Consider the following 23697-nt stretch of genomic DNA (forward strand, 5'->3'; position numbering starts at 1 on the left):
TGATAATATTGATTTCACTATCATGATCGGCATAGAATTGGATGATCGCTAGTCATTGAATTGAGTGATCTCCAATCACTCCAAAAGCTGCAGACCTGCAGTCTCATTTGATGCCAATGGGCTGAGGTCTCAAAACACAAATCCCTATATTTTTGTCCTAGCCCCGGATAAGATGAGAAGCTGGCAAAGTTTTCTATCATCTATGAATAAAATGTATATTTTTAATATGTTAAATATTTATATATTAAATTGAATGTATATTATTTGACAAATAATGTATATTATTTAATACTTAAATAATATACTTTCAGATAATATATCTTTAGTATATAAAATAATGTACATTTAGTACATTGAAAATTTAACTTTTATTAATTTATGGTTCACACACTGAAATAATGATTGTGAGAAGCTGATATAGGACGAACAAAAAATTGTGGAGTTGATTTATTTATTTATTTTAAAAAATAATGTACTAGAGAAGTTTGTAATAATCTTTGTATTTTATTTTGGAATGCAAGAGGGTAGAAAACTTGTGGGTGCATTCAATGTGAATTTTTATGAACTTATTTTTAAAAAATTTAGTAACTTTTAAAATCTGATGGTATTCAATATGAAATTTTATAGAGTTTTTAAAAGTCCATTTTTATTCGATTCTAGCTTTTAAAAGTCGGGTATTGGATTTAAATTTTTAAAGATCTTGTGGTCTAGTGGCACCAAATTATTCTTTCATACGAGAGGTTGTGAGTTTGAGCTTTAGTGGAGTAGGTATTGACTTTTTGTGCTTCATTAGATTTTGTAATAAAGTCAGTACTCAGTAGTATTCAAGAATTTTTTTTTAAATCTATTAAAAAAAGTTTTTAAAAGTCTATTAATATTTAAAATATTATTGACTTGAATTTATCCAATTAAACAATTATTAGATTCAGACTTTTAAAATTTTATAAACTTTTATTTAGCTAATATAAATATATAAACTTTTATTTATCTAATATAAATAGTTGAAATTCATTTCTTTGATCCAAAACTTAACATTTTATTCGATTCCTAGATACTTGAACAAATCAACCTTTCCAATAAATTTTATTCAAAAGTTGGCTAAGCAGGGGTGTGGCAGCTTTGAGGTTTTCATCATGCGATGGATGTTGCCACAAGTCTTACAACTGAACTCTGGGCGATTTACTATATATAATCTTGTTAGGCAGAAGCCGGTAAAAAGTCAAGTCCAGTTAAAGGGTCAATTGAATTCTTGTCTATTCCTAAAAAGAGATTTACCATTGCTCTTGAAATAGGATTTCATCACATCTTATAAATACCAATGAAAACTCTAGAGATCATAAGTTTTTTGATCAAAATAGTTTTCTAGTCTCTGAGTTTTCTGGTCTCCAATATCATCCTGTGGTGATTAAGGTATACAGATCAAAGAGGTGAAGCAATTTTTATTTATTCAAATTAGAGATTACATCTCCTACTGAATCAAGTAAGTTTTGTCTTTATTTATGATTTAAATAAAAATTCATGATCATGAACATTGTTTAGTTGATTGATTTGATTTACATGTGACTCATTGTTATTTGTGCTTCTACATTCAAGTTATAGCACATAAAGGTTGTGATTAACCTTTGGTATCAAAATTTTCTTGTAAACTGATTAATAATTGAAATTAGGGTTGATGATATTTGGAGATTTTTAATTATATAGTTTAATTAACTGTGGGTTTGTTGATTATCACAATAGAATATTTTGTGTTCGTTGGTGATGGAATCTATTGAAATCAACAAACATACATACGTACTGTTTGAAATTAAAAATATATAATTATTAATTATAATTATATATCAATTGATTTGCCTGTTTCACTGGAATCAAATGTTTCCTGTACGTTAGAATCAAATTTGCATGTTTCTTGTAATCATTCATATACGTACTGTTTATTTATATTTTTTTTAAAAAAATGGGTTGTATGTTTTGGAATCAAGGCGTACGTATTGTGCATTATATATAATTTCGGCTTTCATATAATATATCCATTAGCACATGTGGAATCAAGCAATGTTTACGTACTGTTCATATCAAATATGTAAATCTAAAATGGACACTAATAATTTATACTACAATGGGGAAGCTAAGCTAACCTGATATGAATATATGATGTTTATATTGTTTGCCGAAAGATGATCTAAGGGCGTGTTTGGTAAAGGTATTTTGCATATGGGTAATAGGGTGGAATTGGAATGATTACCAATATTAATATTTGGTTATGTACTTATGTATGAACCTATAATGAGAATAAATGTTTTAAAAATATGAAAATAAAAAATCAAAGGCAATTAATCATAATATAATGACATGGAAAGCACCAATATGAACCAAAATTCAAAACAAAAATCTAAAAAACATTAATTCAAACTTAAAAATCAGATTACCAATAAGATGGAATGATACTCGTTTTTAATTATGGAATGTAATTTTTAATTGAAGGGGTAATCAATCCTATAGTTGTGTTCTAAAAAGTCAATTGTTATAGCATGGACCAAGATTCATATTGCATTGTGAACCTGATACAAAAATTATGTACCTTCAGTTAATCCATTTTGTAACTACAATTAACAGTTTCTGTACATGTAAACAAATAACTTGATAATTGTTGACACATAATATGATAGCTACAAGTACATAAACTATCAACTATAGGTACGAAATGTGTCAATTACAGATACAGAATCTGAAATTATTTTTGGACAAAAAATGAAAGAATAATATAGGTATTGACGGTAATAATGGGTTACCGGGTATGTAATCTGAGTATTATTGAAGTAAGATGGTACAGTGTTTGAGTACTTGAGAACAGTATTGAGCGTAGTGCTCAGTGTACAAGTGAATGTAATATCTATTGTCTAGTAAGAAGTGTAAGAAGTGTCCCCCTTCACTATGTGGTTGTGAGCCTTTTTATTCCCTTCAGCTCAGTAACGGAGCATTGATGAAGAGTTGATCGTTGGACATCAGTACCTGAGGTGTTGAATGCTGAGGAGCTGAACGTCTGTCATCAATGCTGAGGAGCTGAACGTTGGCCATCAATGCTAAGGAGTTGAACCGTTGAGCATTGATGCTGAGGGGTGAGGTGTCTTGGGTGCTGCCAATAGTTCCGGGTCGGGTACCCAATTACCCTGTCAGGTATAATTTGCCATAAAAATTGTTAAGCACACACTAACTACAATTTTGATTCACATTTTTAATATGTAAACTTATGAACCAAAAACATCCTTAAGAGTTTTATGTTTATCCAAATAGATTAAATATCATTTTTATCGCTTTCTGTACTCAAACTTTGAGTATCAAACTTGCGGCACATACATTTATGCATGCAACCAGCCTGGCTATGTGACTCATTGATATAACAATAATATCGATCGTCCACTTAAATTGTAGTTTGGGTGGTGAAGAAACCCAAAATATTGATTTCACTATCAAGATCGGCAGAGAATTCAAAGATCGCTAGCCTTTGAATTGTGGTGAAGCAAATTTTTCTCTTGAATACTCAATATACTAAATATTTATGTAATAAATGTATACTATTTGATAAAATAATATAACTTTAATACTCAAATAATATACTTTCAGATAATATATCTTCAATACACGAATAATATACAAATTTGTCAAATCTCACAGTTATGTTTTAAAAAATTGTCACCCAAACAATAACTATGATTTTGATTCTCATTTCTAGTGTGTAAACCCAACCAAACACACCATTTGTTTGCATGAATGGGTGCGTCACTTTGTTTGGAGTGGTGTAACACTGACCGTAAAAATTAACAAAGATTATTATCTGACGGCTTTGGCTAATTGCTCATTCCAAAATGAAATAATTGAAATTGATGATCACAAATCAGACCTTTTTTGGCAAAGCTGAAGAGTAATACAAAATTATTTGATTACGAATTACGGAGTTTAAATTAAAGTACAAGTGCAATTTTATAGAATACATCTATAAAATGTATATTATATTATACGTAAAAGCTTATAATGATAATAACTAAGGAGACATTATCGATTTAACAAGTATGTACCCACCTTATTTATCAATATAATCTTAATTTTTTTTGAATTCTACTGACTCGGTTACTAATATAATCTTAATTCAGATTATTAATTTTAAACATAATATAATATAATATATTGTACAAGTATTGCCTGGTATTGCATTAGTTTTATATTGTTTTGAACATTTTCCCATTTAATATAATTTATATTATTAAAGCCTCAATTATGGATTGCAGGTAAACTAGACTTAGGCTGCTTTTATCCCTGAAATTTTTCAATTGCAAGTTGACATGAAATTATATTTATATTTTATTTTTAGTGTTCGTTTGGGATGCAATTAAGTTTGACACCACTCAGAGAAAGTGTCGAGTGAGGAGGAGAACATAGCGCTAGAAATAGATATGCAAATGGTCACACTTTAGTGTGAGACCGTCTCACGGATCCTTATTCGTGAGACGGGTTAGGTTGGATCAAGGCACCATGCAAATGCCATACTTATATGCTCAAATGTAATACTAATCAGTAATACAATTTTTGTTACTTATAAGAGAAAATGTAATACTTGTGAGAAAAAATGTAATACTTTTGAATTTTGATGTAAAAGTATTATATTTTCCATCAAAAGTATTATATTTTTTATAGTAAGTAATGTTGACAAGTGCCCCTTACTTATAAAGGAAAATATAATACTTTTGAGGAAAAAATGTAATACTTTTAAATCGAAATGTAAAAGTATTGCATTTTCCCTTAAAAGTATTACATTTACCCAAGTAAATTTTTTTTTTTCCTGATTAGTATTATATTTGAGCATATAAGTATGACATTTGTGCGTATAAGTATTACATTTTCATATTGACCCGATCCGACCCGTCTCACGGTGAGACGGTCTCACACAAATTTTTGCCATATGTAAAATATTTCTAAAGTAAAAATTTTGTAAAACACATTTTCCATATGACTCATTTTTTATTTAACAGAATAAGTATTTTCCCATCGCCTTCATTTTCTTTCAATAGCCAAATATTAAAATTGAAAAAAATAATTTTAAAAATCCTTTTTTTTTCCGCTTTAAAAAATAGACCCTAAGTGTGGAATTTGTTAAATAAAATGTATGTTGAGGGAGAAATGTAATTGTATTAGGTCCTGATAAATGGTTGTTAGCTGATTGGGTTGGTTGTTTGGATTAGAAGGTATGATTTGTTGATAACATTGGCTGATTGTAGAAAGTTGTTCGATAAATTAGCTGCTAGCTGATGGTTGTTTGGTATAATTTCTTTTCTCAAAAAGCTAATTAAAAAGGCTGCTTTGAGTAGTTTTTTGAATTTTAGCATTTTGGAGTTACAAAAACCTTATTATTTACCAACTAATAGTGGTCAAATAAGCCAAAATTGGCTGATAGGCTGATTATTTACCAAACAGAGCCTTAATCTTTATTTATTGATTTATGATTTTGAATGCAGGAGATAGGATCGAGTACGTACTCCATTTATTTATGAATAATGTTCACCCTTAAAGAACTTTTTTTCTAGCAATTTCACCTGATGACATGACACCATTTGATTGGATACATTAATCATTTATTAAAAATTGACTTGGTTAATCCATTCATGATACCCAATGATTATAAGTTATGTACACACAGAAAATTAGGAGAAAAAAGATTAGAGTTGTTTTTGGTAAAACTTATTTTAGAGTTTATATCTTATTTTAAATTACAAATAAACTGTAAAATCAGACTTTTTGGCAAAGCTAGAAGAGTAATACAAAATTATTTGACTATGAATTACTCCTTATTGATTTATGATTTTGAATGCAGGAGATAGGATCGAGTACGTACTCCATTTATTTATGAATAATGTTCACTCTTAAAAGAACTTTTTTTCCTCGTAATTTCACCTCATGGCATGACACCATTTGATTGGATACAATAATCTTTTATTAAAAATTGACTTGGTTAGCCCATTCATGATATCCAATGATTATAAATTATGTAAACACGGAAAATTAGGAGAGAAAAGATTAGAGCTGTTTTTGGTAAAACTTATTTTAGAATTTATAACTAAACTACAAATAAACTATAAAATCAGACTTTTTGGCAAAGCTAGAAGAGTAATACAAAATTATTTGACTATGAATTACTCCTTATCAAATTAAAGTACAAGTGCAATTTTATACAGTACATTACAAAGTATATATAGAACGTAAAAGCGTATAATAATAAGTAAAGAGAGATTATGTAACAATATTTACTATTTGACTATTCCAAAGTTGATCTACAAATGAGCACAAGTCATACCTTTTTGGCAATAAGGCATAGAGGGATCTTCTTATGCATAGTAAGTCCAGGCAAAACATTAGTGTCAATCTCTTCTTTTTTCAGCCCAGAAGGCAGTTCCCAATTAAATGCATAAAGAAGATTAGCGAGTCCAAGCTGAACTGATGCAACCCCCAGTGCTAATCCTGGACAAATTCTCCTGCCAGCTCCAAATGGGATGAATTCAAAGTCTTGTCCTTTGTAGTCAACACTAGTATCAAGAAATCTTTCAGGATAGAACTCGTGTGGATTTTTCCAATACTTGGGGTCCCTTGCAATGGCCCAAGCATTCATGATTACTAGCATGTTATGCTTGATTTTGTATCCATCGAGGGTACAATTTGAAAGTGTTTCTCGATTAACTAGAAGCGGAGCTGGAGGATATAACCTCAAAGTTTCTTTTATAACTGCCTTGAAATATGGTAATTCTTGAATGTCTTCTTCATCTATTCTGCCTTTCTTTCCTACATGCTCCCTGATTTCTGATTGAACTTTATTCATCACCCTTGGATCTTTCATTAGAGCCGTCATGATCCAGACTATAACAGCTGCACTTGTGTCAGACCCACCAACAAAAATAATCTGATGCATGTTTAAGAGAAGCACAAACAGACAAATTAGTTGAAGTAAATTGAATTGAGAAATAAAACATTATTCACATTAGCTAGCAAGCAAAAACTCTGAACTTACCATTAAAACTGCTTTAATGTGATCCCAAGTGAGATTGACTGAAGAAGAATTCTCCATCTTCAAACGGATTAAAGTATCAAGCATATCACCATCCATTGATTTTGGCCTATTTGGATCAAGATGCTGATCAATGAGTTGTTGATGAAATGAATCCTGCTGCTTGAACACTCTCTCAAGTCTTGCAGCATATCCAATGAGTTTATCTAACCAACCAAAAGATGGCAAAAAATCTGCAATTAAGGAACCTCCCATCATCATTGCCTGAGATTCAGCCAGAAGTTTATGACACCCCCACTTCCCTGGTCTTTCCTCATCAAAACTCTTCCCAAAAGCAGACCTACAAGTTATGTTGCAAGTTAGAGACATGACTATCTCGCTTAGATTTACCAGCTGAGACGAGAAGGCAAGCTCAGATATGCGATTGATCATCCGAGAAACTTCATCTTCCCGGATTGGTTGAAACAGCTTCACTCTCCTGAGGCTAAAGAGATGAAGAACAGAAATCTTTCTTATCTCTCTCCAATATTCTCCATAAGGCGCAAACGCGATATCCAGGCCATTGTGGGATAGCCTTTGCTGGCCTATAAACGACGGCCTACTAGAAAACACCAAGTCGTGTGTCTTTAAGGCCTCTTTCGCCATTCTTGCTGAAGAAATCACAACAACTTCCCTGAAACCAAGTTTCATGCGCATCAGGGGGCCATATTTCTTTGAAAGTTTCCACAAGAACACATGGGGCTTTGCACTGTCAAATTGATGCAAGTTCCCGATGATTGGAAGCCCTGGAGGACCTGGAAGAGAACTACGTTCCTTCCCATTACGTTTGGAACTAGGAAGAATATAATAGTAAATCAAAATAAGAGCAACAGGTAGAAGAAAGAGTAGTAAAACCATTTTTGCTTCAATTCAAATCTAAAATGGACACTATAACTGGACACTACTTTATACTACAATGGGGAAGCTAACCTTCTGATATGAATTGAAGGATTTTTATATTGTTTTCCGAAAGATGATCTAAGAGTTTTATGTTTGTCCAAATAGATTAAACATCATTTTTATCGCTTTCTGTACTGTACAATCAAACTTGCCCCACGTTTAAGGCAAATTATTTTATGGGTGGTGCAAATTGACCATTGAACATTACCTAAAACTGCAAATAGGCCATTAAACTAACACAAGTGTAATTAGGTTATTTGAACACTCTAAATGTATGTAATTTCACCTGATAGTATGTTACCTTCCATTTCATCATATTGCCCTGCCTAGGTGGATAATGAGTTGGCATTTTAAAATAATTTTTAATAATAAACTTTAAAAATAAAAATTAAAAATTAAATTAAATTTTAAAAAATACATTTATATATTAAATGTTAACAATTTACTTATTGAGTGTGCACAATTTTTATATATTAAATGTTAACAATTTATATACTGAATATTCATAATTTTGTATACTAATTGTTCACAATTTAAATATAAAAAATATTCATAAAAATTTGTGAATATTAAATAGATAAATTGTGAACATTCAGTATACAATAAAAAAGCATTTCAACGGGCGGACCTGGCATGTGCACCCAGGGCCAGGGGCCATTTTAAAAGTAAAAATAAAAAATAAAAAATGCATACGTATTGTCGCTGACGTTCTGAAGATATTATTAAAAAAAAAATGGCATGGTATAAAATAAGGCGGCTAAGGGTAACACCACTTGTTACGGTAACACCACTAGGCTGTTAACAATCATTTTAATAAGAAGATGTAAATAAATAATTTGCATCTTGTAATTTATTATAATAAAAATAATATATAAATTGATAAATATAATAACCATAACTAAAGAAATTGAAGGATTTTCTTTAATTTTTTTTTTTTGGAATGTAGGCTGGACTAGGCTAGGTTAAGATTTCATTGTTTACTTTGTTTAGTTTGGCTCATATTCAATTTGGCGTTGATAAATGCCATACTCCATAGGTGTCATTTTATGTGTCTATTTCGATTAACAATGATTGATTGAAATTATTTACAATTTAGTATTAGTATATAAATTTATATATTTAGAAAATATATTAAAAATACTATTAAACAGAAAAAATAAAAAAAATATTAATAAAAATAAGTAAAGAAGAAAAAGTTCATTTGACTAATGAATATTACATATGATAGATAAAATGAGATAAGGTTGAGTAACTCTAAACTAAAAAATTGAAAAAAAAAAATAATATTTTTTTTATTATTTTGGATTGGGTATATTTTACTTTTGGAAGAAGAAAATATCATTAAGAAATTAGACATTATCAGCCAACATTACATCCAACAATGCAGGGAATGGAATAGAATTCCATTCAACATAACCTGACCTAAAAATGACATCTCTAGCTAACAAGAAGATGAATTGTCATATTCGCTAGTTTTTAACTTTTTAAGCTTTGTACTTTTAAGCCACGTATGTCAAACATATCGTAGGAGGGTAGAAAACCTTTCCTTTATTTATACTCCTATAGTCAAATGAAAAGTTAGTTAAGCATGAATGGGTGCGTCACTTTTCTTGGAGTGGTGTGACCGTAACAATTAACAAAGATTATCATTTCTGTAACGGTTTTGGCTAATTTGATCATTCCAAAATGGAATGAATTGAAGTTGATCAATAAACCAGACCTTTTTGGCAAAGCTAGGAGAGTAATACAAAATTATTTGACTATAAATTACTCCTTATCAAATTAAAGTAAAAGTGCAATTTTATACAGTACATTACAAAGTATATATAGAACGTAAAAGTGTATAGTAATAACTAAAGAGAGATTATGTAACAATATTTATTATTTGACTATTCCAAAGTTGATCTACAAATGAGCACAAGTCATACCTTTTTGGCAATAAGGCACAGAGGGGTCTTCTTATGCATAGTAAGTCCAGGCAAAACATTGGTGTCAACGTCTTCTTTCTTCAGCCAAGAAGGCAATTCCCAATCAAATGCATAAAGAAGGTTAGAAAGTGCAAGCTCCGAAGATGCAACCCCTAGCGTTATTCCAGGACATGTTCTTCGACCAGCTCCAAATGGAATGAATTCAAAATTCTGCCCTTTATAGTCAACATTGTTATCAAGAAATCTCTCAGGATAAAATTTGTCTGAATTTTTCCAATACTCGGGATCCCTAGCAATGGCCCAGGCATTCACGATTATTAGTGTTTTTGGCTTGATTTCATACCTATCAATGGTGCATTTTGAAAGGCTTTCTCTGTTAACCAAGATTGGAGATGGTGGATATAACCTCAAGGACTCTTTTATGACTGCCTTGAAGTATGGTAGTTTTTGAATGTCTTCTTCATCTACTTTGCCTTTCTTCCCCACAAGATTCCTAATTTCTGATTGGACTAAATTCATCACCCTTGGATCTTTCAACAAAGCCGTCATAGTCCAAATTATAACAGCTGAACTTGTATCCGTCCCAGCAATAAAAACATTCTACATATTACAGAAAATGAAGAAACTAAGGATAAAATTGAGATGAAAAATGCATATTACAAAACATCTATTCACTATTATGTAGAATATAATCACTTAGTAAATGTAGTGACTCTCCCATATGAGATGAATTGTAATCATGATTTGTAGATAAATTTGTAAAGGGTAAAAATATGATGAATCAATTTTACCAAGCTTTAAGTCAAACTAGTAGAGAGATAAGCAAAAGATATGCCGAAACAGAAGAGACAGATGCATACTTACTTTAATTAATCATCATAGATAGTTTCTCAGCAGAGTAAAATTGATTAGGGTTGAGTAATCGTTGGATAAATTTGGAAAAAGGGTAAATGTTAAGTCATACAAAAGACTTGGACCAAAATCAGTAGAGAAGACTTCGTTTCAATAGAGGTTGATAAATCAACTAGATATAATTGGAAGAGGTTACTAGGTCAAAAGAGTAAGATGAGGAAATGGGCCGGAAAGAGGTCGACGACCAAAGATTAGAATTAAAAAAAAAAAACAAAAAAAAAAAAAGTGACCTTCCTGTGAAAAGTTATGTAATACTTATGTTAGAAAATGCAATGCTAAAGGAATAAATTGTTTATTACTTATCAGGAAAAGTGTAATGCATTTGAGAAAAAAAATGTAATAATTTTAAATTAATATTTAATATTTAAGGTTGAATAGTTACTTATGAGAAAAATGTAATTCCAATTATGGATAAATTTTTTAATTGTTATTTATGAAATAGAAAGTGTAATAATTTTGATGAAAAATGTAATACTTTTAAATCAAAATGTAATATTAGTATCAAAAGTTAAAGATCGAGTTACTTGTGTTGAAAATTTTAATACTTATATGAAAATTGTATTAATACTTATCAAAAACTCGATCTATCTCATGGATGAGGATCCATGAGACTGTTTCATAAGAGAATTTATATAAAAAAAAAAAAACAAAACAAAACAAAAAACAAAAAAAAATCAAGAGACAAAAGACCAATAGAAAGGGGAACTGGGGTGAGAAGATAAGGGACCTCAAGATAGACAGAAGAGTAGAGAACAAAAGAATGGAGTTTAGAGTTACATTCAATTTCTAGTAGGGATGTCAATTGTAGTATAAAATTGATGGGATGTCATGTTATGATAAGATTGAAAAATTATTGGGGTGGGGCAAAAAAAGGAAAAAAAAAATCTAACTGATGAAGGAATCGGGCTAGTTGATTTAATTGAATCATGTGCTCCATCCAACTAAAAGCAAGCCTAAGCTGATAGTTAGACTGCACATATTATATTTATGCTCACAGATTTACCTTGATTACAATCAAAAAATAAAATAAACTTAATAAGATCAGAATCTCACCCTACTATATGTTTGTTAACTCAACTCATCTAAATAATTTCTTATCTCACACACACACACACATTATCTACTTTCAATGATTCATGAATTAATGATCTAACTTATGGACAATACTAGAGTGATATACTAATGTTTGAGAATTACGTACATATCTTTGACTCTGTTGTTTTATTTTTTATATTTTAAGTATAAAAGAAAATAAGAAATGTTGTATACTTAAATTAATTGTTACATGTTGCGCAAACGAAAGTCGGATAGATCAAAATTGCGCGCAATTGATAATTTGAGAAAATAACAATTAAAGAGGCACATATTTTACGTGGAAAACCCCTAAATAATATAGGGTAAAAACTACGGGCAAGGATAGAAGAATTTCACTATGAGAAATAGGAGTTACAACTTCTCAGTATCTAACATGGAGAAAACAACGATAAATTCTCTCTTGATAGAAAGGATAAAAACACTCAATATATATACTCTCTATTTTATCTCTAGTGCATGAGGGAGGATGAAATGGTTTGGGATGACTCCAAATAAAAATGACCTCCCTATTTATATTTTATAGTTGAAGGATTTAGGGTCATTTTATAAATAGTTCAAAGCTTAGAGACCAAACCATCATTTCTTTTTCAACAATTATGGCAGCCTGAAATTCAACAATTTTGGCTGTCAAAATTTGCTGCTGCATGCATGCTCTGCCCTCTGTTGCTCTGCATCTTGACTTTACCGACATTACATACTTATCTTGCATTATGTTTTTGAGTTGGAGTTTCAAAATGTAGATTTAGATTGATTAAATAATGTTCAAGTTTATATTTAATTTACTAATGTAAAATGTGCTATTTTGTTAAAATTGAAAGTTTAGACTATTAATTTTAAAATATCAAAATTTTTAGTTGAGTCCATCCAATAAATCTGGCCACCAAAAATTGATAAGCCTAAACTAATAAACTCGACAACTCTACCGTGCTCATCCGAAACTGAGCATACTAACCCGATCGACATCATTGGTAAATATTAATTTTAAATGATAATAATAACCAATGTTGCAAAAATCCCCGCCTAGGCGCTAAGCGCTTCTAGACCGAGGCGAATTGCTCCCTAGGCGTCCGTCTAGGTGGCCGGCCGCCTAGGAGGCCGCCTAGCGCCTAACTCGGCCGATTGGGCCGAGTTGGTGACCGACTAGGCCGAATTTGGCCGAGTTAACTCGCCCAACTCGGCAGAGTTAGCCGAGTTAACTCGAGCGAGTCGGTCTTGTTAAGTTTATTATTATATTTATATATATTTAAATTTATTTATTTTATAAGTAAGAGAAGTAAGAGAGATATATATAATATATATAATATAATATATGACATACACCTACACACATTAATTAATTTTTTGTTTTTACAGGTCGCTGCCTAAAACCGCCTAGGCGCCGCCTAGACCGCTTAGGCGCTAGGCGCTAGTCTACCGCCCGACTAGCGCCTAGCGCCTACTGCAACCATGATAATAACATTATATGTTAATAGAATATAACAATTATATAAATTAGAGACTAATAAACGTGTAACGTTATGAGCAATTAAGGGCTAAATGTGAATAAACTAACTTCTAAGGATCAAATTATTAAAAGAACATCAAGGAGCTCAAATGGCCTGGGAAAGGAAAAATCTCAACGTACCATTAACACTGCTTTGATGTTATCCCAAGTGATTTTGATTGAAGACGAATTCTCCTCCATCAAACTGATCAAAATATCAAGTAAGTCACCGTCCATTGATTTTGGCCTATCTGGATTCAAATGCTGCTTAATCAGTTCTTCATAAAACGAATCAAGTTCCTTGAAAACGCTCTCAAGCAGGGCAGCCTTTCCAGTGATTTTATCCACCCAACCAAACCATGGCAAAAAGTCAGCAACAAACGACCCTCCCATCAACACTTCCTGAGCTTTACACAAAAGACGGTGAAACCTCCTCGATTCTTGTCCTTCCTCATCGTACCTCTTCCCAAAAGCCGCCCGACAAATTATACTCCTAGTCAGACCCGTCGCCGTCTCGTTTATGTTTATTTGCTCTGACGAGAAGACAAGCTCAGATATACGATTGATCATCCGGGAGACTTCATCTTCACGGATTGGGTGGAATTGTTTCACTCTATTGAGCCCAAAGAGATGAAGAACAGAAATCTTTCTGATCTCTCTCCAGTAATCATTATAAGGTGAAAACGCAATGTCCAGGCCGTTGTAGGACAGCCTTTGCTGGCCTATGAAAGATGGGCGACTGGAAAATGCCGAGTCGTGTGTTTTTAAGGCCTCCATGGCCATCTTTGCCGAGGAAACCACCACAACTTCCTTTGAACCGAGTTTCATGCCCATCAAGGGACCATATTTTTGTGAGAGTTGCCATAGGAAGGTGTGAGGCACTGCGCTACTAAATTGAAGCAAGTTTCCAAGGATTGGGAGCCCTGGAGGGCCTGGTGGAGAAGTATGTGAATGTTTCAAGCTAGGAAGAATATAGCAATATATCAAAACAAGAGAGATAGGTAGAAGAAAGAGTAGTAAAACCATTTTTTTTTTTTTTTGCTTCAATTCCAAAACAAAGGTAGCTATGATATGGAGGCCAGGGTTTATATATTGGTTGCTGAAAAATATTTATGGTTTTCAGAAAATTAAATAGTCGACAACCTGGTCCAAAACGGCGTCATTTTGTCAAAAATTTTATGTTTTTTTTTTCTATTTATATGTTCATAAATTAAATACTATATGTTCAAATTAATCTTAGTTTAATGTTTGGAATCTCAAAAATAAATGTTCAAAAACCAGAGCGTATATGCTCATATATTAGACACTACAACATTCACTTTTTTATATGTTCATAAAAGGTCTTACATATGTTTAGAAACTCAAAACTTAATGTTCAGAAACTAAACGTTATACGTTCATAAACTCAAAGTTTATGTACATAAATTAATATGTTTAGAGCGCGGTGAAAAGCACTTGTTTTGGACCAGAGTACACAATATATATATAACAATTAATGATTTTCACTACGGAAAAAAGCAAAAATTTGTAAATTTTCAATTTTTTTTTGTTCGTTTTAAAGTAAATATTAAGTTGTTGGAATGCATGAAATATCTTTTTTTTTTATCGTTTTCTAGACATACTAGGTTTTTGAGGATCAAACTTGGTCCACATGTAAGCAGTAAGATTTCAAATTTGATGTCCTCACGCAACTAAATTGTGGGTGATTATTAAGAAAGTTTGAAAGTGAAGTAGCAATGATCTATGAGTTGAAGAAAATTCAGAGATAAACTTTTTTTTTTTCTTGTTGAATTATCACACTTAGGTTGTTTATACAAGGCAATTATAAAAAATTGTAAAAAAGTGTATTTTTTCCTATGTTTTCTCACACTAACAATATAATAAAAAATTCCCTAACAATTACAGAGTATGTTATTTTATGATGAGTGATTAAATAAGAATCGACTCAAGGACTTTCAACATATATCTACTATACTAATAAGAGCCAAAGAGAGTTAGGCCTAAAATGGGTAGAAAAAATGGCGGTAATCAAATGGATGGTTCAGATGAATTATTTAATCAAATAGATGGCTAAGATAATTCAGATTAATATTATTCATAGAGATTACCTAATTTAACCTTACTTTTATGATTTTCCGTTAAGTTTTCCGTTAAATATTCTTTTTTCTGTTAATATTCTGTTAACTTTTAACTTACCCATTAATTTCTATAAGAAAGATCTTAGGTTCGAACCTCATCTCAATCAAATTTGACATAATTAAGTTTCTCACTCTATTTACTCTTATTAAATTAAATAAATTAGTAGCTACAACAAAAAATGATACATATGTATTTCTTTAATTTAGAATTATGTGTCTACAATACCTTTATTTGAAAAAATTATTCATTATCAAAAAATTAAATTAAATAAGAGAAATAATTTCATTAGTTAATTGTCTTTATTTTCTCTCATGCAAAGATTCTTTACATTCAAATTTATCAATTGATATTCATTACATTGTCCATTATCTTATTTTTACAATATCTTGTAATTAAATATCAAAGTTATAGTACAAAATAATGTTATATATTTATTTACCAAATATTTTATTAATACTATGATTTTTTTTTTTACATAATTTGAAGTTAATTATATTAACTACTTGGGGATTGGTTGACAAAGAAATTACTCAAATAGCCCAACAAATTGAAGCGGAATCTCTCTATTTTACTCTTATTGAATTAAATAAATTAGTAGTTACACCAAAAAATGATACATATGTATTTCTTTAATACCATGAAAAAAATAAAAAAAATAGTTTGAAACCAATCATATCAACTACTTGGGGATTTGTTGACGATGAAAGTACTCAAATAACCCATTACCCAGCAAATTGAAGCGAGAAACTACCTTTTAATATCTTTGGAATATATAATACTTTAAATTTTCAAATTTTTATTAATTTATTTAATCTTTTTTCTTAAACTAGGGATTTCTTTATCCACAATAACTCATTCAACAATAATGGTTGAACCAAATGAACCCCAAGCAGAGCACCTAAAGGAAAGTCCATAGCTCCTATATCATAATCTCATTGCATGACGTCATCTATGCTACCAACAATAACCGAATTGCAAATAACACACTACCAACAAAAAGGAAGAGAACAAATAGTAAAGATGAAGACAATGACAATATTACTCAAAAGAGATTTAAGAACACTTTAAAAAAATCAAATTAAAAGTAGTATTTATTTAGACTATCATTTTTAGGCCAAATATTTAGGCCCTGTTTGGTAAATAATCAGCCTATCAGCCAATTTTGGCTTATTTGACCACTATTAGTTGTTTGGTTAATAAGCTTTTTGCAACTCCAAAATGCTAAAATTCAAAAGGCTACTCAAAGCAGCCTTTTCAATTAGCTTTTTGAGAAAAGAAATTATACCAAACAGCTATCAGCTAACAGCTAATTTATCAAACAACTTTCTACACCAGCTAATATTATCAACAAATCATACCTTCTAACCCAAACAGCCAACCAAATCAGCCAACAGCCATTTACCAAACAGGGCCTTAGACTATCGATTTTACAAGGTTGCAAATATTTATTTTAGTAATAATTATAATAAATTTTCTATATTATCTTGGATTCATATACTTTGAGTTAGATATTTAAATAAAAAAATTCGAAATTCAATTACCCATGTATAAACTTCTCCTATATAATCTTGCATTGATATACTTTTAAATATTTATTTAAATATAAACATTGGGCATTAACCCATTCGCGCAATGTGCGTATAAAACTAGTACTACTATAAATACTATACTCCAATCTTGAAAAAAAAAAAAAATTACCATGAGATTTCACCTTTGCAACATGAGTTGGATTTATCGTGTTCTCACTGCCTAACATCATATGAGCTGCAAGTGTATGTTAAGGTTTTGTATTTACTTGTGTAAGTATTATATATAAATTTTTTGTAATTAATAAAAAATGTATATATAATGGATTAAACTTCTTTATGAATTATGACCTAGTGCCCATTGGATTCTACCATATTAACTTTCATCATTGTATGGTGGACTATAGTACATATGCAAGTACTCAACCATATATATCGATTTTGAGTAACGAAGAAAACCCCAAACCCGTAACTACTACCTTCACCTTGGGACCTTAACCGGCAAATTATAACTACAAGTGGATAAATCAGCTTAGGTAGTTAGGTTACTCATAGATATTCAACTCAAATTGAGAAGATCAATGAACTGCTTGCTTGCTTTTACGGGGAATCAAATCCATAACTCTGTAGTTTGTAGTAGTTATTAAGTCAACGATCTAAGTAACTTAAATGTGATTACCCATAACTCCCCTATATACCTATTCTGATAACATCAATTTTTTGTCACTTCCAGGACTTTAATTTTGCGAATCAAACTCCATCCACATGTGAGTAGCCTCCCCATCGACGACTGCACCTTGCTGGTCCACTTGTTGAATTATTTCTTGACTCGAATGGATATCCAAAGATATCATGGTAACCCAGCCACCCAATCCTATAATGTCTTATCAGTTATTTTTTATTATCACTAATCGAGTTAATATTTTATTTTTTTTAACTCATTAATTAATACTTTCTCTGTCTCATTTTACCTATGTTACTTTCTTTCATAGTTTGTCTCAAAATAGTGTATTATTTTTCTAAAAGTGAACATAACTATCATTCTACATTTTCTAATTTACCCTTTGACTTTTTCAAAATTTTAGACAATTAATGAGGCAAGTACAATTATACATTGTACATATGACACCTACTTTTGAGGGGCAAAATTAGAAAGTTATTAACATTTGTTTTGTTACATTAAAAATTGTGCAAAAAGCAATTGTGACAAACAATTAGGGACGGAGAGAGTACTATTTAATTTCAAACTCTCCCTTGGGTTTAAGTCTTGTTTCACTAATCATTATATAGTGGACCATGGTCTACATAGTTGTGGTATCATATTTTAAAATGGTGTCATTTCATTTAATTTTTTTAAAAGTAACCTTATGTTCTACGGTGCGTCTATTTTTTTTTTTTGTTATACTGTAATTGAATTATAGTGTGTATAAACTAAAACTGAATAAAAAGTCTCACATATTGAGTGTATTGATGTATATTATCGAATGAAAACAATAGTTGAAATAGTATGATACTTTAGTGGTGTTGTAATGAAACTACAGTGTGTATAAAATGAATCTGAATAGCAGGTCCAACATATTGAGTGTATATTGTCAAATGAAATTGCAATTTAATAAAAATGGTACTTTAGTGGTGTCGTAATGAAATTACATTGTGTATAAAATGAAACTGATATGAATAGCAAGTCTCACATATTAAATGTATATATTGTTAAATGAAATTGTAGTTGAATTAGAATGATACTTTAGTGGTGCATGCTATAATGAAACTATTGTTTGTATAAAATGAAACTAAGTAATAGGTCTCACATATTGAGTGTATATTGTTCAATGAAACCGTAGGTGAATAAAAATGATACTTTAGTGATGATGTAATGAAACTACATTGTGTATAAAATGAAACAGAATAACAGGTCTTACATATTGAGTGTATATTGTATGTCAAATGAAACTGTAGTTAAATTAGAATGATACTTTAATTTAGTAGTATTGTAATCAAACTACAATGTGTATAAAATAAAACTTAATAATGAGAGAGATTGTTGCATGAACCATAACGGAATTTGTTGTCTACCATTATAAATGAAAAAAAAAATAAAATCAAACAACGTCATTGTTTTTACCTACCTGATCTGTGCTGCTATGTGGACCATACATGGTCCACAACAATATTTACCTTATTTGACAATTATTGGTTAATTATTATTGTAATAGTGCTACAATGTTAGCTAAGACGCATGGGCTAGAGTGCTAGACGCATGCAACTGTACTATATGCAGCAACTTGTCAAAGATTGTGTTGTAGCATTTGATTTTGAAAGATTACAATTTAATTTGGCAAAATTTTTGCACAATATATTTGTCAAGAATGTGATTTTCAAGGCATCAATAGGGATGAGTCTTAAACCCATTAATTCATCACAATTTGAAGAAAACTTGATTTTTATCTAATATTACATTAGATCTAGATCGAGTTCAATATAAATAAGTACTTCATTTATTGATGGTAAACACTGAATTGTTTCCATCTCAAGGTATGTGCTTGTTTTTACCTGAAGACCGATGTTGATTAGTTTCTTAATTGATCATTTAACAAAGCAATAAATATAGGATCACGACATAAAAGATCTACTTATATAAACACGAAGTGATACTGCCGTTTCAACCAAGTTTATAGGCTTGGCTTGATACGTGTTTATGAAAAGATCATATACGGACAAATGGTTGTAATAGTGTCAAGGAACCTGAGGATATAATATTGTTGGAAAATTTTAAAAATTATGCGTATTGCACCTTCATTATTTCAAAGTGGTTGAATGATTCAAGGTCCATTTATGTCAATTCAATGTAAAGTGTACAATAATAAATGAAAGTTCAATCGCAACACTTTTCATTATTTATATATGATCGAGTTGGGAATTTGTCCTGTGACAATGCTATATATATTTATAAAATAAAATGGAGGAGGAAAATTGTTTGAGATATATAATATAGCGATGGGTAGGAACTTAAATTAAATAATATTTTAGTGTTGTGGAGTAACATTTTAAATTAAATAATATTCTAGTGTTGTGGAGTAAAATATTATTTTAATTTGGAATGAGTTTTACTACTTGTTAATCCAAGATATACAACACAAAGTATATTTTCAGAGAAGTATCGCAACATAAGTTCAACGTATACCCAATGCACTAGATGATCACCCAAAATTACAATTGTTGAAATTACACCACCAAGCTACACAAGGTTACTTATTAACCAACACAAATCTTCATCATTTTCGGTTGGATCTTCATAGTGTTTGCATACTGGGAAAACATTGCTGGAACTCTGTCTCTGAAACAGACAGACTGTTTTTGCCTTTGAGAACAATTTTAATAACATTATCGCATGCCTAAAATCACATATTAGGAAGTGTTTGTCATTATAAACTTAAAATTTTAGAATTACGTATCTTTGACTCTGTTGTTTTATTTTTAATATTTTAGGTATAAATAAAAGAAATAATGTTGCATACTTGCATTATATTGTAAACTTAAATTAATTGTTACATACTTGCATTATGTTTTTGAGTTGGAGTTTCAAAATGGAGATTTAGATTGATTAAATAATGTTGAAGACTTGAAGTTTATATTTATTAATGTAAAATGTGTTAGTTTGTTAAAATTTAAAGTTAGACTATTAATTTTAAAATGGAGTAAACACTGAATTGTTTCCATCCTAAGGTATGTACTTGTTTATAACTGAAGAGTAATGTTGATTAGTTTCTTAATTTATCATTTAACAAAGCAATATATGTAGGATCACGACATAAAAGATCTACTTATATAAACACGAAGTGAAGCCGCCGTTTCAATCAAGTTTATTGGCTTGGCTTGATACTTGTTTATGAAAACATACACAGACAAATGGTTGTAATAGTGTCAAGGAACCTGAGGGTTGTGGGAAAATTTTAAAACTTATGTGTATTGCATGTTCATTATTTCAAAGTGATTGAATGGTTAAAGGTTCATTCGTCTATGTCAATTCAATGTAAAGTGTACAATAATAAGTGAAACTTCAATTGCAAGACACTTTCATTATTTATATATGATCGAGTTTTGGGAATTTGTCTTGTGGCAATGCTAAATATATTTATAAAATAAAATGAATGAGGATAATTGTTTGAGATATATAATATAATGATGGGTACGAACTTAAATTAAATTATATTCTAGTGTTGTAGAGTAAAATATTATTTTAACTTGGAATGAGTTTTACTACTTGTTAATCCAAGATATACAAGATAAAGTATATTTTCAGAGCAGGTATTGCAGTATAAGTTCAAGAAAATTATGAGATATTTTCATTTTCTTTTTTCTCCTTTTGAATTATTTTGTCGCAATCCAAGTAATTTGACAACTTCTTAAAGATACACCTTAGAATTTGACGTCATGTCTCAAATATCAATCATTAATATAATGATACTCATTTTTATATGTCATTGTATGTCTATTTGTCTTGTTTTCCAATTATTAGGGTGAAATGGAAGGCCTTGTTAGGTAATTATGTTAATAATTCGAGTATTCTTATTTGCCTATTTGTATTTGTATGTGCATTGAACAATGCTTCACCCACAATTCAAGGTCAGTCCTTTCAAGATAACAAACTTTGATATTTCACTAATTACATATAGAGAAAATTTGAATTGCCTGTTCTATATTTGCCCCATGTCCATGAATGTATAATCTTGTTCACAATTAACGAAGATTATCTAACAGTTTTGGCTAATTATTTTGTGTTGAGTTGAAATTGAACAAAAATTAGACCTTTTTGGCAAGGCTATAAGAGTAAAACACTTATTTCAGTTTTTTTTTTTAGGTACATAAAAGTTAATTGACAACAAACACAAAGATGTCTTCTTCTATCTGAATAGTAATTCCATATTTGATAATTTGCAAATTCTATAGCTAGCTAATCACACCTTTTTAGCAAAGAGACACAAAGGGGTTTTCTTATGCATAGCAAGACCAGGCAAAGATTCCGTGTCAATGTCTTCTTTCTTCATCCAAGAAGGCAGTTCCCAATCAAATGCATAAAGAAGATTAGCAAGTGCGAGCTCTGCCGATGCAACCCCTGCTATCATTCCTGGACAGATCCTCCTACCAGCTCCAAATGGAATGAATTCGAAATCATGTCCTTTGTAGTCAACGTTGCTATCAAGAAATCTCTCAGGATAAAAATCATTTGGATTTTCCCAGTAATCAGGGTCCCTAGCAATCGCCCAAGCGTTCACAAAGACAAGCACTCTTGGCTTGATTTCGTACTCATCAATAGTGCATTTCGAAAGGGTGTCCCTGTTAACCAAGAGTGGAGCTGGTGGATACATTCTTAAAGTTTCTTTTACAACTGCTTCGAAATATGGTAGCTGTTTAATGTCGTCTTCATCTACTTTTCCTTTCTCCCCAATAAACCCCTTGATTTCTTGTTGGACTATATTCATCACTCTTGGATCTTTCATTAGAGCTGTCATAGCCCAGACTATAAGAACTGCACTCGTGTCCGTCCCAGCAATGAAAACATTCTGAATATTATGTAAAACAACAAAGAATATAAGGATAAATTTAACATGAACAAAATGCAAAAACATATAGAGGAATATAATGAAGCTAATAACACAAGCTTATGAGAAAGGAAATATGCTAAATTTACCATTAACACTGCTTTAATGTGATCCAAAGTTAAATTACTGCTTGAAGATGAATTCTCCTCCATCAATCCGAGTAAAATATCAATTATATCGCCATCCATTGATTTTGGCCTATTTGGTTGTAGATGCTTGTCAATGAGTTCTTGGTAAAAACAATCAAACCCCTTGAAAACTTTCTCAAGCAGTGCAGCCTTTCCAGTTAACTTATCAATCCAACCAAATGACGGCAAGAAATCAGCAACTAGCGACCCTCCCGCCAACACTTCCTGAGCTTCATTCAACAGTTTGTAGAACCTCCTCTTTTCTTGCCCTTCCTCGTCGTACCTTAAACCAAAAGCAGACCGGCAAATTATGTTGCTGGTTAGAGATATCGCTATCTCCCTTACATTTATTTCCTGATACGAGGAGGCAAGATTGGATATGCGATTGATCATTCGAGAAACTTCATCTTCACGGATTGTCTGAAACTGCTTCACTCTCTTGAGGCTAAAGAGATGAAGAACAGAAATCTTTCTTATCTCTCTCCAGTATTCACCATAAGGCGAAAACCCAATATCCAGGCCATTGTAAGATAGCCTTTGCTGGCCTATGAATGATGGCCTGCTAGAAAACACCAAGTCGTGTGTCTTCAAGGCCTCCTTAGCAATTGCTGCAGAAGAAATCACAACAGATTCCCTGGAACCAAGTTTCATACGCATCAGGGAACCATACTTTTTTGAAAGTTTCCACAAGAAAACATGAAGCTCTGCACTATCAAATTGGTGCAAGTTCCCAATGATTGGAAGCCCCATAGGGCCAGGTGGAGAACTTGGGGACTTTCTAATAATATGCATGCAACTGGGAAGAATATAATGATAAATGAAAATAAGAGCAATAGGTAGAAAAACGAGTAGTAACGCCATTTTTGTTTCAAACCCTAAAGGAGTTGAGCTAAGATATT

At 31.1% G+C, this 23697-nt stretch overlaps 3 protein-coding genes across 3 annotated transcripts; all 3 read right to left on the minus strand.

The window, feature by feature from the left end:
* Positions 1-6170: 6170 nt before the first annotated feature.
* LOC116022884 (cytochrome P450 71A1-like) lies at positions 6171-8137 on the minus strand. The gene is made up of 2 exons (XM_031263786.1): positions 7052-8137; positions 6171-6943 (listed from the first exon to the last, which is right to left on the minus strand). The coding sequence occupies exons 1-2, from the start codon at positions 7943-7945 to the stop codon at positions 6338-6340; spliced, it is 1500 nt and encodes a 499-aa protein (XP_031119646.1). The 5' UTR covers positions 7946-8137; the 3' UTR covers positions 6171-6337.
* Positions 8138-9729: 1592 nt separating this feature from the next.
* On the minus strand, positions 9730-14460 carry LOC116022913 (cytochrome P450 83B1-like). Its single transcript, XM_031263824.1, has 2 exons — positions 13547-14460; positions 9730-10515 (listed from the first exon to the last, which is right to left on the minus strand). The coding sequence occupies exons 1-2, from the start codon at positions 14429-14431 to the stop codon at positions 9910-9912; spliced, it is 1491 nt and encodes a 496-aa protein (XP_031119684.1). The 5' UTR covers positions 14432-14460; the 3' UTR covers positions 9730-9909.
* A 7435-nt stretch (positions 14461-21895) lies between these two features.
* LOC116022095 (cytochrome P450 83B1-like) lies at positions 21896-23684 on the minus strand. Its single transcript, XM_031262658.1, has 2 exons — positions 22760-23684; positions 21896-22631 (listed from the first exon to the last, which is right to left on the minus strand). The coding sequence occupies exons 1-2, from the start codon at positions 23657-23659 to the stop codon at positions 22026-22028; spliced, it is 1506 nt and encodes a 501-aa protein (XP_031118518.1). The 5' UTR covers positions 23660-23684; the 3' UTR covers positions 21896-22025.
* Between the last annotated feature and the right edge of the window lie 13 nt (positions 23685-23697).

Source organism: Ipomoea triloba, chromosome 6 (assembly GCF_003576645.1).
Source record: "Ipomoea triloba cultivar NCNSP0323 chromosome 6, ASM357664v1".
Lineage (NCBI taxonomy): Eukaryota > Viridiplantae > Streptophyta > Magnoliopsida > Solanales > Convolvulaceae > Ipomoea > Ipomoea triloba.